Raw genomic sequence first — 18,741 nt, forward strand, 5'->3', positions numbered from 1 at the left:
AGGCCATATGTAAATAACAAAATTACTTTACAACTTAAAGCTAAATTAGGAAACGTAAAGTCCGAAACAAGTCTTGATATTAAGGGCCATCAGTCAAACAATACTGTTTGGACTGGGTCTAAACAGAGCGCGTTGTGTGTGACGTCTTCTTTTGCGCATGTGGGCCGCTTTGAGGGTTCACACAAGAGCGCGTTTGCTGTCACAAGCAGACAAAAAAATTCGGATTTGATCAAAAAATCGGAATTGAGCATTGAGACCAGCAGTGTGAACGTAGCCTCTGTTTCCCTGAAGGTAAGGACTGCTCCGTGGGATTTGATAAACTGGAAATTTAAAGCTTGCATGTAAATCCTCATGTTTTTAAATCAGATATTGGGTCTGTAATTTTTTTTTAATTTTTTTTAACTAGCACTTTGGTCAACCTGTGTTGTTTTAAATGTGCTTATCAATAAATTGATTAATTGACATTATGTTTTTTATATTGTAAAATTTGCTGCAAAATACTGAATATACTCTACAGGTAATGCAGGATAAACAGGTAGGACTGCCACGATTAGTCGACTAGTCACGATTACATCGACTATCAAAATCATCGACGACTAATTTAAAAGTCAACGTGTCGTTTGAAGCTTTGTAAGATCCTGAAAGACTATACACCAGTTTTTGAATTGTGTCGATAGGCCACGTAAAACCAGAGTTATGATAAAAAAAATACACACAATGTTTTGGTTTTTTTTGTTTGTTTGTTTTTTTTGAACAAAACAGTGGTGTTTATCGCGGGAAGAACGGCAAAAACGACGTTTTCTACGGCCCGCGCTAGCAAACACTCTTCACTTGTGAGTAAAAAAAACAAAAAAAAACAAAACACCCCTTCCCTATTGGTGTTAGAATTTACCATGTCAGCCAATCAAAAAAAAAAAAATGATATGGCAACATGCGGCACTTGGTTGTTTAGGGAGAAGGGGTAGTTTTAGGAGTGACACCCGCGACGGAAAGTGGGCGAGCAAAAGAAAGAGAGCGTGCGTTTTCATATGTGAGACATTAGTGACGTTTAGTGTGTTTAGAGGCTAGAGTTAATGTGTAGTGTAGTTATTGTTTTGTATTGTGTGTCAGTTATACTGCTGAATGTCACATTTGCTCCAAAAAAGCCATCAAAAGCAGATTCCAGTGTAAACACTGTTCCCACATGGAAAACCGGACTGATACACCTGCTGTTGTCAGACCTGCAGGGTTTAGGCCTGTGCTGTTCTCTTCTGTCTTATACTGAACACAAACTATTTTTTTGGACTGGCACAAATAATTTGTGTGCCTTCTTATTTGATGCAGAACACCTGATTGTTCTGTAAATAGATTTAAATGGTTATATAAAAAACGCCTGAGGCCTTGCCTGCATTTTTAGGTAAATAGTACCATATAACTTTGTTTGCAAAACTTGTGCATGAACCTGAAGTTTCCAAATTGATATAAAAATTGTTAGTTTTCAAAAAAAGTGTCCTCCTGAATGGGATTATAAGATAACAAGCAGCGCTGTGTGTTTGGCAGATGGCAGGTCATGACGGACAGTTCAACTCTCGTGCCACTTTTTGTTATGAATGTATTCATAAGTGTGCTACATTGGTTTTGCATCAAAATTACTTAAAAAAAACCTGACAAAACCATGAGCAATTATCTGGAATAACTAATTTTAACATCTTATTTCTAAAGGCTGTATTTTTAGCAACAACACTTAATGTGTTTTTAAAACAAAATGGTAGGTTTATAAATGAGACTGAGTCTTATTTGATTTCCTTGTTTTAGGTCTCAAACATAGTCCAGCATTGACGAACCATCAGTTTGGAAGGGTTACCGATATTTGTTCGCGACGACGAGACCAAACTCTTCTTAACATGTCTGGTGAGTATGCAAATCTTCTCAATCTTCAGTTTTGGTTTACAGACACTTATATGTACTGTTGTTAATTTTGCATAGGATACAGATCCAGTTGAGAGGGCAACCCGCGGTGTTACGGTGGGCATCCTCACTGTGCTGGAGGACTGCGTGGGACCCAACTCGCAGTCCACAGGGGTCAACACTGCCATTGTTTTGGAAGAGGACATTATTCTTGATGATCTGACAGACCTTCCCACTGCCTTTGCCTACCTGTTTGGCTTACTTTATGGGCTCAACATGGAGTTTCCCAAAGAACTCAAGTACACATTTGTTTGCTGTATGGAAACCAGATAGAAGAGTTCACATCCTGCCATCTTATGTTTTGATCTGTTTGTTAGTGACTATCAATCAAGATAGGTTTGATATTCTGACTGACAATACCACACCTTTAAAATGGGATGAGTAACATTTATTACAAAAATTTGCCTTTTTTTTGTTTTTGGAAAAGGACTTTATTTGTGGCTGAATGTTGTCGGTATGTTAAAAATGGCTCATCTCAAAACATTGTCAGTGGTGCAGTTGTGTTTGAACACAATAAAGTTATTTGAAAATCAACATTGTGTAAACATTCATTAATACAACAGGGAGCACCTTATGAAAACTATAAAGGATACTTTTTCTAAACTTTAGGAAATTGATTGGCAAAACAAAAAAAATATGTTGTGTAAACTTTAGGAAATACATTGGCAAAACAAAAAAATATATATTTTGCAAACTTTAGGAAATATGTTGCCAAAATTAAAACTAATACCTTGTGTAAACTTAAGGAAATACACAATAAAAAACAATAAAATATGAGTTAAGAAAAAGCACAGTTATTAATCTTGTAAACACAAAAACATTAGTTGAAGCAACTTTTCTCCTAAACTTGAAATTATAAGTTATCCATCAGAACCTAAAAACGTAAATGCAGTGGGTTGCCTTGAGTTTTTAAGTTTTCGCAACAATTTTTTTTTACAGTGTAGAGCCGACGAGAACAGCGAACTCCCACCACATCGTTCCTTTGCTTGAACTTAAAATCATACATATATATTTCAAACCTGTATTTTGTTATTTTTCAGGCAATGGATGAAATCACTCACACCTGTGAGTAATTAGGCTGCAGGCTCTTAAGACCAGCGCTCTCAAACACTCATTGCCAGAAGGTCAACTAACCCTCATTAGTGAAGGCTTCACAGTCAGAGATCCTCATTATAGTTAAACTCTGTAGTAACCTTGTTTTCCTCTGTTCTCAGTAGTCTGTCGGATGCCAGTACCTCACCGACATAAACCTGTCTTCATACAGCCGCTGGTCTGTTCATAGCGTCTTCATTTCACGTACCTGCCTGCCTAACTGCTCAGCTTGCTACAGAATAGTGTTTTCAGCCATTTCTCACGCCTCACCCGGACCCTTTCCTTCCCCCTACACTGTAAAAAATGGCAGTGAAATTGACATAAAAACCGTGTAAAATCCCTACAGAAATGTATAGTAAACCCCAAAACACAATTTTTCTGTTTCAATCACAGTGAATTTTTGTAAACTTTTAAACAGAATGTTTTTGTTATATTTACAACATCAATGTGTGATTATAATCAAATTTATTGGTTAAAACTACAAATACTTTGAACAAAAACAGTGAAATACCTTAATACTCATAACCAAACAATTATGTTAATTTGACATGTAAAAAATTATAGTTTTAGTCAGTTGTTTTTAAAAATACAAGAATTATATATTTAAGTCACTTTACAACTGCATGGATATACTGGGCCTACTTTTAACATGATTCATGAAATGATGCAAATTCAGGGATAGGACTAATAAAAATGTTTTCACAGAAGATGTCATTGTGAACCTGAGAGATTGCCTCTCTATTTATAGGCTATATAAAAATATACAATTAAAATTGTTTACATCATGTTTTTTTCTTAAATCATTCGGGCTATTTGCAGCCTATTGTAGAGTAACCTGTAAGAAATTATTATTTAACGACTAAGTAATGCTTCTGTCATAATGCTTGTATTCTTTATGTTTCTTTTAATTGCAATGTGATACTTAGACTAGACTACTTTTTTGGGTTAGGTTAGCAATGTCTCATTATTACAGGCTAAACAAACTTACAGTGCCTCCCATAGGATTTCTATAGCGCCTCATCTCCACAGAGCTGTAAGCTACTTTAGGCTACTCTCCGTTGCACTGAGCGCGCCTAATTTTGAATGTGCATCTGAAGCTCATCTCTGATTGGATAATGACGTGAGGGCAGGAGGAGAAGTGTGCCTAGTTCACGACTATAGCTAACGAGCCAGCACGCACCATTTGCAGAGTGGAGAGAGAAGACGGGAGAAGAAAACGTTGAACTTTTAGCAACTACGTTTTTAGGACAAATTACAAACATACGATTTCAAGTGTTTTTCTGAAGATTTGTGTTTGTTCGTCAGAAAGTTTGCACGGTAAGTTTAATATCTTGGCGATTTTTTTTCGAGATAAAAGCACCAGTTGATATTTAGACCAATGCTTGATAACCTAGCGCTAGCATGCTAGTTCAGCTGAAAAGCACAGGCTAACTTTTGAAATACTAAAAATGATCATCTGCGTCTTTTGTAAAAAGGTATTGGTCACATTAAGAGGCTATGTACTACATTGCAGAGTGCATAAGAATGAGCCTTGTTGTCTTTTTAAACGTGTTGGTGCCAATTGCAGCCAAACATTCACCACATACTCTGCTTTCAAGGGGCATTTTTATCGTGTGCACAATTAGGGCTGCTCAATTATGGCAAAAATGATAATCACTATTATTTTCACTGAAATTGAGATATCGATTATTTGACAATATTTATTTAACCCTTTAAGACCTACCATAGAACCAAGTCCGCCAGAGCTTATATTATTTTTTTACATGTTGTAGTGCCATTTGTGGGAGCATTTCAAGTTGCTATACATCAATACAACTGTTATAACCCATATTTTAATAATATGTATGCATTAAGTCCATAGTAACTACATTAATTGCAAAAAAGTGCAATAAACTACAAGAAAAATTGAAAATTGTTTTTTTTTTTTTTTTTTACATATAGTTCTACTTGGAGAAATTTAAGAGGTTTATCCCTCAAAACCTTAAATACAAAAAAGTTGCAAAAAATAGTTTACAACAACAGGAAATTTATTTTGAGTGTCTTCATAGTTTTATTTTGGAGATACAGCAATTTTTATATACTGCAGGAAAAACAAAAAAATAATCATATGATGCAAATTTGCAAAGAAAACAGCATGTGCATCAAAATAAACTATTTCCAGCAAACTGCAATTAAGAAACCAAACTTCTTGGAAACTGTTGATTCTGTGACTTATAAAGTCCTTAAGTAATCCAGGTAAAGGTTAACTTCAATTCCTGATTTATTCTGTAATCTCTGGTCATATCTTATTCCCCTCAGTTTATTTGCTGCCATTGTCCCTTCTTTGTAATTGATTGTATTTCATTGTTTATACTCAGCTGCTGCCTTTGGCTCAGTATTTTGAGTTTTTTATGGACTTATCATAAATTGTCTTGAAATTCAGAAATTATTTATGTTCTCGTTCCTGAGTATATTATGTTTGAGTGCCTCTGAGTTTGATAGTTATAGCTCTTGATTTCTTGTTATATGTTGGTTCTTCTTTTTGTGACCAGTCTGTCCTTGTCTCCATGTCCTGTCTTCAGCATCTTTGTGCTTGTTTACCTTCAGTTTCTCCAGTCTGTCATAACACCTGTATGGTTTCACTGGGTCTGTGAAGTGTCAGTCTTTGTTTTGGTGTTGACATACCTTTGGTTTGTGTCTAGTTTACAGACTACAAACTAAACATGAAACTATAATCTTTTTATATCCTGATCTCTCCTTAGTTTGCAATATTTAGTTATCTTCATCATTGGCCCTGGTCATGTCTCCGTATCTACTCTGTGCCCTGTCTCTATGGTTGTCTGGTCTTCCTGTTATTCACATGTCTGTGTTTACTCCTTCCCTCTGTGTTTAAGTTTATGTGTCTGGAATCTGGGTCTATCTCTGTTTGTGTCCTGTCTTCTTTTGGTAGTCTCTTGTCCTGCGTGCATTGTGTTTCAATTATGTTGCCCTAGTCTTGTTATTATGATCGAATTCAACTGTGTTCTATCTTCCCGATTAACTAATGATTATTTAAGTCCTTAGTTTCCGTCTTTCTTTTTTGCAACCTCCCTATAGGTGTCTGTCCTGTCTGTTTGGTGGTTTCCTGTGTATTTCTTTAGTTAGCATTTCCAAGAATATGTCCAATTCTCATGACAGTTTGCCTTTTTTACCGTGTTATCTGCCTTTTTGCTTTGCCAAAATCCAGATCACATGAAGACCCGTTCAACAGCTCATTTGGAAGTACTGACATCTGCTGGTTATTCAATGTACAGCAGCCCTGCTGTGATATTACATATGGGCTACATGCCAGTCGATATATAAACATAAAGATGTACCAAATTGCAGAATACCCATATGATGTCCTGAATAAGCCTATCTGTGATTGATTAAAGATGTATGTTATCATTGTGAGATACTGTGTCAAAATGCTCCCTAACAGCTGATGTTAGGGAACACCTTGGATCCAGTTTAAGCAAGAAATCGATTCCCGCATTTTCAGCAGATCGAATCACATAAAGAGTTCCTTCATTTCAGTGAAACGGGACCTCATTTATGTTTGGTCATGCCATATTCTGTAACCTGATAAGGGCCTTGACATGGACTTCATTTGGACATGCCCCCTATGCTCAACACAGGTCTTGGGGTTTCAGTATCAGACGCAGCGTCACTAGTTCCTTGAATTTCCTTTCCTTTGATTTCCAGCAATAAAGCTGTGGTTTAACTCTACTTACTCACCTGAGTCCTGCAATATTGGCTCCACAACTCTGCCATCCATGCATAGTGTAACATGACATCCCTTTTGTCACTCACCACATTGCTTTAAGTTTGGGGGGGGGGGGGTTCACATAGCTTTACTATATTGAGTTGTCATGTTTTCAACTTTTGTCAGCAGCATGTTTTGACAAAGGAAATTCACATTAATACATTGACTTTATAGTCAGAATTATCTTGACAGTCTTTTACTGCATATAAAATATGTCTTGATGACTGATTTATTACCTTTCATGAGGGAAAGTTTTAAAGTTCTGTATTTCAAAGCTGTAACAATACGAGATTTGCATTTATTTATAAAGTTACTGTAGAAAATCCAAAGAAAATATGCAATAAATAATTGTGTTAGCTGAATTCATGCATAACTTTTATTATCTAACATGCATTATTAGTCTAAGTCATCATATAGGTAGTTATACGGCAATATCATACAGGGATTAGTGTGCTCAATTGGCCAACAAACTTGCCTGACCTGAACCCCATAGAGAATTTATGGGGCATTGCCAAGAGAAAGATGAGACATGAGACGGAACAATGCAGAAGAGCTGAAGGCTGCTATTGACGCATCCTGGTCTTCCATAACACCTCAGCCGTGCCACAGGCTGATAGCATCCATACCACGCCGCACTGAGGCAGTAATTGTGGACGATCGTGGCTCAAGAGTTGGGAGTTTGCCTTGTAATCGGAAGGTTGCCTGTTTGAGCCCTGGCTTGGACAGTCTCGGTCGTTGTGTCCTTGGGCAAGACACTTGACCCATTGCCTACTGGTGGTGGTCAGAGGGCCTGGTGGCGCCAGTGTCTGGCAGCCTTGCCTCTGTCAGTGCGCCCCAGGGCAGCTGTGGCTACAATGTAGCTTTCCATCACCAATGGGTGGATGACTGGATGTGTAAAGCGCTTTGGGGTCCTTAGGGACTAGTAAAGCGCTATACAAATACAGGCCATTTACCTTTTTTTTTTTTTTTAAAGGGGACCCAAACTAAGTACTGAAACTAAGTGACTTCAGAGGTCTGACATTTTTCTATTTAAAATCCTTGTTTTATTGATTTAGAGATTAGATTAGATTAGATTAGATTAGATTAGATTAGATAAAACTTTATTAATCCCTTGGGTGGGTTCCTCTGGGAAATTCTGTTTCCAGTAGCACAGCACTGACAGAAGTTGCAAAAGAATGTAAGCAGAAATAGAAATATATCATATATACACATATACACATATATAAACACAGAGACATATATAAATATAGAGTATATAATAGTGATAAATAGGATAATAGGAATAACCAGGGAATTGCACATTTCAACTATTTTGAGTCTATTGCACCATTGAATATGGAAAAAATACTGCACAGTGAAAAGGGCACTGCAGATTAGATGTTCCCGCCCTCAACTGTCCCCCTGTTTCTCCTCCCTCTCCCCTCCAGCGAGGAGTTAAACAGTTTAATGGCGTGTGGGACAAAGGAGTTTTTAAGTCTGTTGGTCCTTGACTTTGGGAGAAGCAACCTGTCACTAAACAGACTCCTCTGGTTGTTTATGACCGTGTGCAGATGATGCCCAGCATTGTCCATAATGTCCAACAGCTTCTTTAATGTCCTCTTCTCTGTCACTGTCACCAGAGTGTCCAGCTTCATGCCAACCGCAGAGCCAGCCTCCTGAGGAAATACAGTTTGCTTTGGCCTTTTTTATACAGGTGCTGCGTGTTGCATTGCATGACCAGTCCAGTTTGTTGTCCACCGACAGCCCGAGGTACTTGTATGTGCTGACCACCTCCACCTCCTCTCCCTCTATCTGAACTGGCAGTGGACATGGTCTGGACCTCCCGAAGTTCACAACCAGTTCCTTGGTGTTTGAAGTGTTGATTTCATGTAATATTCAAATTTTCTGCGATTTTGAATTTGGGGTTTTTATAAGCTGTAAGCTGTAATCATCGAAATTGTAACAAATAAAGGCGTGAAATACCTCGCTTTGCATGTAATGAGTCTATATCACATATTAGTTTCACCATTTTTCTCTTTTATACCACATATTTTAAAGGTTTTAGTGAAGTTACATTGTCATGGTGAGATAAAGTTTCAACGGGTGTAATTATATGTGTGTGTGTGTGTGTGTGTGTGTGTGTGTGTGTGTGCGTGTGTGTGTGTTATAAACATCAATAACAGGCCTTTTCTGAAAGTATAAAATAGGGTTTGAATTCAAGTTATAGCAGACTGTTGGCACTCTGAAATGAAATGCAGCCCCCCTTTGGCAGACAGCTTAAAACAGGAAATGTGCACGCCAAGTTCACCCAAAACATCCACAGCAACCATCACAGCAATGTCTTTAATAGTTGTAACCCCCCCCCTGTGTAATGTTATAAAATAGAGTCTGCCAAACAGAATCTTGTATAGGGCCTCAAAAAAGTTAGAAACGGCCCTGTCCCATTTCCAGTGAAGGATTTTTTGTATCCGCCATCTTATCCTGATCATGTTTTTGTATGTTAGTAAGACTGCTGTACTTCTTTCTAGGATTCCAGTGAAGTGGGTGGTTCCAGCTGGAAAGATTTGAAAATCCTCCCGAAAGAGTCGGAGATGATGTCAGAGATTTGCAGAGACAAACAACTGAGTAGAAGCAGGTAAAACAGTACTGTAATGACAACACAATAGATAACAGTATGAACTGTGTTTAAGTTTTGTGCTTAGGTTGAAAGCACAACCTAAGCACCTCGATCAGTAGCGGTCTGTCGTGATGGAGCGATAGTTGAGCCGAGAGGCGACACTCTCAGTCTACATTTTAACCATGCTCGGCCCGAGGCAGGGCTGGACTGGTAATCTGGTAAACCGGGCATTTTCCTGGTGGACAGGCACACTTTCGGGTTTATGGACCGACCAGGAAGCAAAGGCAGCAGCCCGTTTCTTCATTTTCATTACTGACACTGGATTGCCCAATCAAATTTCTTACGAAAAAGTAGGAAAAAGTTTTGTTTGGAAGAAGTGGCGCAACGATGGAGAGAAAGGTTTAGTGCGTATTTGAGAATATTTCACGTCACTGCGAGCCGATTTAAGCCTAAACAGTAACACATGATACGCGTCCTGTTCGTTTATTAATCACCAGGGGATGTCGCATAAAACGAGATTAAAGAGGCACAATCGTGTCCAATAGGGGTTAAACTTGTTCGTTGCGGTTTCTGTCTGCACACTGCTGATTTGCACACCTGTGGTTTTTAACTTAAATTTATACTTGATATTTAATTTTAGTTTCATTCTCGTGTCTTTTCGGAAATTGCACAGCAATACGCATTTCACTGCATGTCATACTGTGTATGATTGTGTATGTGACAAATAAAATTTGTATTTGAATTTGAGCTAAAAAAAAGAGTAGCGAACATAAAGGGACGTTAAAGTTAAAGGATGTTAAAAATGCAGGCAACTTAAAATGCAACGTTTCTATCAACCCAACAAACATCAGCAAACACACAAACTGTGTGTGTGCTATGGTCCCAGGGTCGTTTCCACAGTGTTTGTTGTTAATAGAGTTTTGAGTCTTGTTTACTCATTATTATGTTGTGTTATGTTTACTAGTTCTGCTTGCTTGTGCTTTTAGTTTATTTGTATATATCATGTATCAGTATTTGTATTTTAGGTTGTCTTGGTTGTTAAATGGTCCTGTTCATGCCTTTGTTTTGACTGTTTCCTTAAAGGTAAGGACTCCTCGGTGGGATTTGATAAACTGGAAATTTCAAGCTTACATGTAAGTCCTCATGTTTTTAAATCAAATGTATACATGTGACATTATGTTTTGCATATTGTGAAACCTGCTGCAAAACAAACTAAGCTAGACTAACTATGTCAATTAAAGATTCCATGAAAATGATCTACAGGTAATGCAAGACAAACAGGTTAGTATGCTGCACTGTGATGGATTTAAAGTAAAAAAAAGAAAGAAAAAAAAACAGTCTGTGACTGGTGCACAGTGCCAGTCTAGTATAAAAAGTATACTGTCGGTGTGGAAAATGTAAATCACGCAGGATAACTAAAGAAACATTGGCTTACATCTGGTTCAATTCAGGTGTATCCATCCACAGCAGGTCAGCTGATCACAGCCTGTACGTTATGAAAATCTACTGGAGCACTCAAAATAAATTATTGTAAGTTATGCTGAAGAACTATTGCTGAGAACTACTTAAAGAGATTTTAAGAAAGTTTGCCTAAGAGAGTTCAGGCTGTGTTGGAGAATAAAGATGGTCATGTAGCCTATGTAATTTGCCAAAAAATTCACTGGCTCTGGCATGAGCTTCTCTCTATTTTTTTTAAGTCACCGAAGCCTGGTATATTGATTGGGGACTTTAGGAACCCCTGATACTTTTCTTGCAGTATGATGGCAAAGACATTAAAGGTAGATATACAAGGAACCTGACAAGTGAGAGATTTGCTGCTTTCAGAGACAAATAGTGCAGGCAAAATATAAATGGCAATATAATAGTCCATATGAGAATATTAATTATGCCTGTTTATTATAAATATATTTTAAAGTTGTCTAACTTCTAAAACTGTGTTGTAATTTCCATGTATTGAAGTGATTTTGATGCATTTATTTATTTGTATGTTTTTTCATGGAAAAATCCTGCAGTGTCTTGCAAGATCCTCAAGAAACATGGAATGCAAAACAAAGTTTATGATAACTTGTATGCTTTTTACAAGTAACATAATGAGTCACCTCTTGGTTAACAATTGCTTTACAAATAATGTATACCTTTATAAGAAATTGCAGAGAAGTCATTATTACGGTGCCATTCCCTTAATTCTCTTTCAGCCATCTGTAGCTCCGTGTCCAGTGCTGAATGGAAGACTAATGTTGTAAAAAGTCTTGTGTAGATTTGAAAATTTGCAGTCTTCAACAAAGGAGAACTTGTCCTTGGTGGGGTCATTGTTTTCTTTTTGCACTAGTTCAACAGAAAGGGCCATTGTCATGATCTTTAACATCGGTTATTTCTAAGGTGCAGTTGTTCTGGCCCAGAAGTCCCACCCTATAGAAGTCCCACCCTATTCACAGACAGTAGTCTGTCGGATGCCAGTACCTCACCGACATAAACCTGTCTTCATGCAGCCGCTGATCTGCTCATAGCGTCTTCATTTCACGTACCTGCCTGCATAACTGCCCAGCTTGCTACAGAATAGTGTTTTCAGCCATTACTCATGCCTCATCCGGACCCTTTCCTTCCCCCTACGCTTTGCCTCCCCCTGTACCAAGTAAGACTGTTACTAATTACTACCCATCTCTGGATCTACACCTGGAGCTCATTTTAATCCCTGTCTTCCTCTTTTTAGTGACTCAGGGAGCCCCGCTTTGCAATCCTCCCTTGCCCTGCAGTATAGGGTTCCTGCTCTGGAAAATACCCAGTGTTGGGTTCCCTGGCTGCTGCCCCTGACAGCAAGAGACTTATTCACTGGACTCTCTCACAGCACAATTCTTGTTCATAGTTCATGGTCACGGTTTACATTGTTGTGCCTCTCTTAGCGCTGTCTAGTTAAATCTTAGTATATACTAGTTCATTGCTTGCCATAGAAATGTTTGAGTTGTTTTTTATAGTGTTAGTGTTTGGCGCTCCACAGAAAGTATTGTGAATACTTTCATAGCATAACTCTAGTGACCTGTGCTCCTCTGTATCATTGAAGTTCATAGTTTATTCTAGCATTTTTTAATCAGCTAATATGATGCTTTCTCTTTGTTTTCATACTTTAAAGGTTGCACTATTGTTTCCCAGAATGTTAACTGCACATTTATCAATGTAATCCCACCACTTCCTGATTTCTAAACAGATGTATCAATACTGTAAACCTGTTTTTGAACATTAAATCTTCATTTGTGCTGAGACTGAATTTATTGCTGTTTATTGCTTGAACAGTGAAGACCTTCAGTATTCAGTAAAATTTCAACTTTAACTTCAAACTTACAATTGAAGTCATTATTACGGTGCCATTCCCTTAATTTTCTTTCAGTCATCTGTAGCTCCGTGTCCAGTGCTGAATGGAAGACCAATGTTGTAAAAAGCATTGACGCTCTGGTTACATCCTATGTTGTGGTACCACAACACTCATTCTCCCATACTGAAGGAAACCTGCCCACGTCCAGACTCAGAGGAATCTGGCATGAAAAAGATGGCACACAAAAAACCCATCTATCATGAGGATCCTACACTGATTAAGGACAGCTTTAAGGACCCAACAAAGCTGGTGGGACTTCTGGGCCAGAACAACTGCACCTTAGAAATAACCGATGTTAAAGATCATGACAATGGCCCTTTCTGTTGAACTAGTGCAAACAGAAAACAATGACCCCACCAAGGACAAGTTCTCCTTTGTTGAAGACTGCAAATTTTCAAATCTACACAGAACTGATATTCTCTTCTTCCATTCAGAAAGTATATCAAAAAATAAAATAAAAATTTAACATTGGAGTCTAGATGGTGAAGGGTGCGCCCTCTAGTGTTGCTTGAAGGTTTTGTTCCGTGGCTGTACTTTTTGGTATTGTCTGTCTCACCCATTTGTATAAATGACACATATACATATAAGCATGTATGATACTTTTAGTGAAATAATGCCATTATTTATTTGGCATTATTTACTTAGCACTTTATTGACATTACACACCAGGAAAATCACTTTTTACAATGATGGCTCGTATTTGTCAGATAGAAATTTGTATGAATAATTCTAAATAAATGTCTATTGGCATTAATGCTGTTTGAATAAAGTCTACTTTGACAGCTGTGGTTTGCTTTGGTTATCATAGTAAAATGTAGTGTTTTGATTTCTTTAGTGTCAATCAAACATCCCAACATCAGAGAAGAATGGCCAAGCAGAAAATTATGAAGGAATTCTTTCTGCTTTTTGCAGGTAACATCACTGGTCAGCTATTTATTTCCAGTCTCTTTATGCTTAATGTGTATAATTAAATAATTTCCTTGTTATTTTCAAAATTCTCTTTCAGTCATCTGTAGCTCCGCGTCTAGTGATGAATGGAAGGCCACGGTTGTAAAAAGCATTGATGCTCTGGTTGGATCCTGTGTTGTGGTACCATGTTCATTCTCCCATACTGGAGGAAACCTGCCCACGTCCAGACTCAGAGCAGTGTGGCACTATAAAGGCAAAACACCAGATACTAAAGGAAACAACATCTTTCATAGTGATGCTACACTGATTAAGGACAACTTTAAGGGCCGAACACAAAGATGTTGGGAGAGCTGGGCCAGAACAACTGCACCTTAGAAATAACTCAAATTAGAAATCATGACAACGGCCCTTTCTGTTTCCGGGTTGAACTAGTGCGAACAGAAAACAGTGACCCCACCAAGGACATGTTCTCCTTTGTTGAAGACTGCGTCGAGTTGAACATGATCAGTGTGTCACCGACTTTCCACCTTCCAATTCCAAATATCTATACCAGTTTTCTGTTAAATCACTTTGCCTCTTACTGTATGTCTGCCTTTTTCATCTTCAGCTGACCCTGCAGAGCCTACATTGATTCAGCCAATGGCAGCCACTCAAGGAGAGCCCTACACTGTCATCTGTTCAGTCATCCACACCTGTCCAACCCATGTACCTACACTTACATGGAACTGGAAGACAGAAAGGATCATTGTGTACCATAGACTAATTCATTCTGGCAACTGGGAGACACAGTCCATCCTGACATTTATTCCTGAGGAGAAGGATGACAACAGAGAGCTGACATGCACAGCTGAATTTAATGGAGGGCAAACATCCTCCTCAAAATTCACACTGAATGTAAAACGTGAGATCCTTTCAGTTCTTCTCTTCCAATATGTTGGTTCACCTTAACTTTGCATGATTAAGAAAATGTTAACATCACTGTTAAAAGTATCTTTCAATGACTGTATGCATTCTTAATGATGTCATAAATTCTGTCTATTTCCAGGTATTGAGAACTGTAATCACATCATCATTCCTGCTGTAGTGGGGATTGGTACAGCTTTGCTCTTTGGCATCTTCTGCATTTTCATGGCAAAAAAATACGAGTCATTTTATAGAGAATCAAGCTTTCTGTTAACAAGGAGGAGACATTTTTCCTCTCATCAGTTCTAAAGTTCGCTCTTTAATATACGTTTTTTTTTTGTTCTGTTTAAGAAACCGCATTGCAGAGCTTCAAAATCAAGAAGGAACGTAAGTAGAAAAATATTTTGGATCAAATGCAGTTGGTTTCTGAGCCTGTCATCATATATGATAACAATATAATGATTGTTTTTATTTATCACAGCATGTGGAACAGGCTTTCCAGGTTATCTCGTAGGTGAGAAAAAAAAAACTTTTTTGTTTTTTAAATTTACAGTTTGGAGCATTAGATATGCATTCATGCAGGCATTTTGTTTTCTCTTGTTTTGTTTTTTTGTTTTTTTTTATCCAATATCTTTGGAATTCTGCATCCACACAGGTCTTGAGATTAGTTAATTCATTCTGATTAAAGGCCAAAGGACGTTTTAAGTCTTTGGTACTTCACTCGCTTCAGAGATGGTCTAACTTTCCGCCTCATTGTCATTGTCTAACAAGGATTTCATGGTTTTCTTTGTTGGTGGTTTTGATATTAAATTTAAAATGATAACCTATGTTCCGTTCTTTTCTGTGTTTTCATCAGGGGAGACACTGAAGGTGAGATATAACAAGTTAATGCTGCTTACATATCCATGTTATGTTATTACTTCTGAATTTACAGTTGTAACTCTTGTCAGCATTTTCTACATTCACAATTTGATCATACTCTACATATTTTTAAACATTATAAAAATGAAATGCAAGTAAAAATTTCTGGCTGAATAAGTTTTGTTAGGTTTTCAGGAGTCCTTCTTGCAGTGGTTTATTTCACTTCCCCCTTATTTCCTCTTAGAAATTAATGTAGAGTAAGATACACATTATGCATTTTGTTTTTCTTCTTAGTAGTTTTTCACTTTTTGAAAGTTCCTTGTGTCTCATGTTTTGTTTTATTTCCCATCTTTGAAGTTTTCCAGCCTATTGTGTTTTCTCACCTATCCCATTCCTTTCTGTTTCTGTCCTTTGTTCCTTTGCTTGAACTTAAAATCATACATATATATTTTAAACCTGTATTTTCTTTTTTTTTTTCAGGCAATGGTTGAAATCACTCACAACTGTGAGTAATTAGGCTGCAGGCTCTTAAGACCAGCGCTCTCAAACACTCATCGCCAGAACGTCAACTAACCCTCGTTAGTAACTTCACAGTCAGAGATCTAGTTAAACTCTCTACTTACCTTGTTTTCCTCTGTTCTCAGTAGTCTGTCGGATGCCAGTACCTCACCGACATAAACCTGTCTTCATGCAGCCGCTGATCTGCTCATAGCGTCTTCATTTCACGTACCTGCCTGCATAACTGCCCAGCTTGCTACAGAATAGTGTTTTCAGCCATTACTCATGCCTCATCCGGACCCTTTCCTTCCCCCTACGCTTTGCCTCCCCCTGCACCAAGTAAGACTGTTACTAATTACTACCCATCTCTGGATCTACACCTGGAGCTCATTTTAATCCCTGTCTTCCTCTTTTTAGTGACTCAGGGAGCCCCGCTTTGCAATCCTCCCTTGCCCTGCAGTATAGGGTTCCTGCTCTGGAAAATACCCAGTGTTGGGTTCCCTGGCTGCTGCCCCTGACAGCAAGAGACTTATTCACTGGACTCTCTCACAGCACAATTCTTGTTCATAGTTCATGGTCACGGTTTACATTGTTGTGCCTCTCTTAGCGCTGTCTAGTTAAATCTTAGTATATACTAGTTCATTGCTTGCCATAGAAATGTTTGAGTTGTTTTTTATAGTGTTAGTGTTTGGCGCTCCACAGAAAGTATTGTGAATACTTTCATAGCATAACTCTAGTGACCTGTGCTCCTCCGTATCATTGAAGTTCATAGTGTATTCTAGCATTTTTTAATCAGCTAATATGATGCTTTCTCTTTGTTTTCATACTTTAAAGGTTGCACTATTGTTTCCCAGAATGTTAACTGCACATTTATCAATGTAATCCCACCACTTCCTGATTTTCTAAACAGACGTATCAATACTGTAAACCTGTTTTTGAACATTAAATCTTCATTTGTGCTGAGACTGAATTTATTGCTGTTTATTGCTTGAACGGTGAAGACCTTCAGTATTCAGTAAAATTTCAACTTTAACTTCAAACTTACAATTGAATAATATTCAACAGAGAGCAAATGACCTTTTTCATTCAAATAGATTGTGAATACAGTGCGTGTTGCATGTTACTGTTAAATTGAGGTGGAGATCAAATAACAAGTGTGAGTACAAGAAAATAATTATTATAATATGATGTGTTAAATTTCTTTAGATCAGAGCAGGGGCGATTTTAGCCCATTTTGCGGCTCTCCCACTCTGGCTCTAGTGCCGTTGCTGCCCGAGCGATAGTGGCTGAGACGCAGCGGATCGGAGGTGTGAGTGCCTGGCTTAAAACAGGACATATTAGCTGCATTTAACCTTCAGTTACGCTTTATATAGTTAGGTAGGAGTCAGACCATGTTTCTTTTTAGCTGAAAAGCATTACACCAGGTAACCTGCAGTGTTGAAAACATGTTTTCCGACGATGTTTGCTACCCTACAATCCGTCCTACTCTGTAGTAAAATCAGCAACATTTGAATACCCTGTTGCTCCCATTTAAATGTATATTGCCAATTTAAAATCTAAAACTTAAAATTGTCTGTAGCCTACTGTTGTTACCACTGTCCTGTTTGAAATGGATACTAACTAGCTAACTGACTGAATGCCCATTAACCTTATAACTCCTGTTGTGTGTGTGTGTGCGTGTGTGCATTTGTGTACAGAGACAGCCAGGTTCATAAGGGATATAAGGATGTTTTTTCAAAAAAAGGAGCCACATTCAGGTAAAAGTGTAAGATCAAATGATCCGTCTCTCAAGAATAATGTCGGATCAGTGTTTCAATATTTATATATTTTATTAGATGTTCATGTGGTTTGGTTATTTGCCTTTTGGTTGAAAGTACACTGAGAGGGGACTTTTTGTTAGTGATCTTAATAGTGTTTTTTCATATTAATGTAATTTTTCATCTAATTGAATACAATCTATTTGTGTATGATTGTCAGTCCAAAGAGGGAGAGAGGAAAGAGGGGAACATGAGGAGAAAGTACAAGATCAGGTAAGAAAACAGACAGGGAGTACTAACAGGCAAAACAGGAACTGTTAAACTGGCAAAGAAAAAACAACTAATTTTACTCGTACAATCTGGAAGTTGTGTTCTCCCTATATTAAAGCTGCTATACTGAATCTGCAAAACAAACTGGGTTGAAAAATTTTTGACCCTCTTTAACAACATTCCAACATAACATTATAATGGATTGGGGAGATTAAAATTAATGATATATTTTTATGTGGTTCAGCCACAACTCTACTAAAACCTCAGCCAGTAATAGGTAGGCCAACTTTTGGACCGTCCAATTGTCTGTATGACTGCCGCAGTATATACATCACATTTGCACACTATCAGAAAGTGCCAAACAGAGCCCTGGTGGAGTGAGGAGCTGTAAAGAGAAGCAGAGTGCTCTGTTTATATTCTAAACATGTTTTAAGCTTGTTTCAAAGATTCTGTCCTGCAGCTTTAAATGTTTTCCAAAAGCACACATACACTTAACTTATCAGTGTTTCTCCAAACTTTTTACAGTGTGTACCACCTGATAAAATGTCAAGCTCTCCCAAGTACCACTATGAAAGCATGAAACTCGTAAATCTTACAACACAAAATTATTATTATTAAATTAGTAAAATTTGTATCGGCACTAAAGATTTTTTCATACATTGTATACATTCTACCACAGGCAAAGTTGCCTCCATTTTTATAGTTTTTATTAATATTTTGTAATAATTTATTTGTAATAATTTATTCTGTTTTGGGAGTGTTTTTTTATGCATCTGTA

General features: G+C 37.7%; 3 protein-coding genes and 1 long non-coding RNA gene across 6 annotated transcripts in view; all 4 read left to right on the plus strand.

The window, feature by feature from the left end:
• The window catches only part of LOC120732099 (myelin-associated glycoprotein-like), a 46,372-nt gene extending 33,712 nt beyond the window's left edge, over positions 1-12,660 (plus strand). The window contains exon 8 of one of the 2 annotated variants that reach the window (XM_040029444.1): positions 11,838-12,660. In XM_040029444.1, the coding sequence (XP_039885378.1) occupies positions 11,838-11,871 (34 nt within the window). In that variant the 3' untranslated portion in view covers positions 11,872-12,660. The remainder of the gene's footprint in view (positions 1-11,837) is intronic. The other variant, XM_040029445.1, reaches the window with a different exon arrangement.
• The window catches only part of LOC120732097 (myelin-associated glycoprotein-like), a 40,673-nt gene extending 23,834 nt beyond the window's left edge, over positions 1-16,839 (plus strand). Inside the window, exons 6-11 of one of the 2 annotated variants that reach the window (XM_040029442.1) lie at positions 14,929-14,964; positions 15,059-15,091; positions 15,434-15,447; positions 15,919-15,943; positions 16,083-16,275; positions 16,354-16,838. In XM_040029442.1, the coding sequence (XP_039885376.1) occupies positions 14,929-14,964; positions 15,059-15,091; positions 15,434-15,447; positions 15,919-15,929 (94 nt within the window). In that variant the 3' untranslated portion in view covers positions 15,930-15,943; positions 16,083-16,275; positions 16,354-16,838. Of the gene's footprint in view, positions 1-14,928; positions 14,965-15,058; positions 15,092-15,433; positions 15,448-15,918; positions 16,017-16,082; positions 16,276-16,353 lie in introns of both variants that reach the window. The other variant, XM_040029441.1, reaches the window with a different exon arrangement.
• On the plus strand, positions 1,377-2,481 carry LOC120732102. The gene is made up of 2 exons (XR_005695526.1): positions 1,377-1,890; positions 1,966-2,481. It is a non-coding gene; the product is annotated as an uncharacterized LOC120732102 (long non-coding RNA).
• On the plus strand, positions 13,904-14,794 carry LOC120732100 (myeloid cell surface antigen CD33-like). Its single transcript, XM_040029448.1, has 3 exons — positions 13,904-14,181; positions 14,282-14,607; positions 14,720-14,794. The coding sequence occupies exons 1-3, from the start codon at positions 14,013-14,015 to the stop codon at positions 14,756-14,758; spliced, it is 534 nt and encodes a 177-aa protein (XP_039885382.1). The 5' UTR covers positions 13,904-14,012; the 3' UTR covers positions 14,759-14,794.
• Positions 16,840-18,741: the final 1,902 nt, after the last annotated feature.

The sequence above is a fragment of the Simochromis diagramma genome, unplaced genomic scaffold, assembly GCF_900408965.1.
Source record: "Simochromis diagramma unplaced genomic scaffold, fSimDia1.1 OVJJ01000361.1, whole genome shotgun sequence".
Lineage (NCBI taxonomy): Eukaryota > Metazoa > Chordata > Actinopteri > Cichliformes > Cichlidae > Simochromis > Simochromis diagramma.

What these genes read in the sequence shown, in the direction of transcription:
- LOC120732100 (XM_040029448.1), top strand. Translation starts at nt 14,013, where the DNA reads ATGTTGGGAGAGCTGGGCCAGAACAACTGCACCTTAGAAATAACTCAA. An exon ending in CGTCGAGTTGAACATGATCA is followed by an intron (nt 14,182 to 14,281) that starts GTGTGTCACCGA and finishes TTTCATCTTCAG; the next exon opens with CTGACCCTGCAGAGCCTACA. An exon ending in CAGTTCTTCTCTTCCAATAT is followed by an intron (nt 14,608 to 14,719) that starts GTTGGTTCACCT and finishes GTCTATTTCCAG; the next exon opens with GTATTGAGAACTGTAATCAC.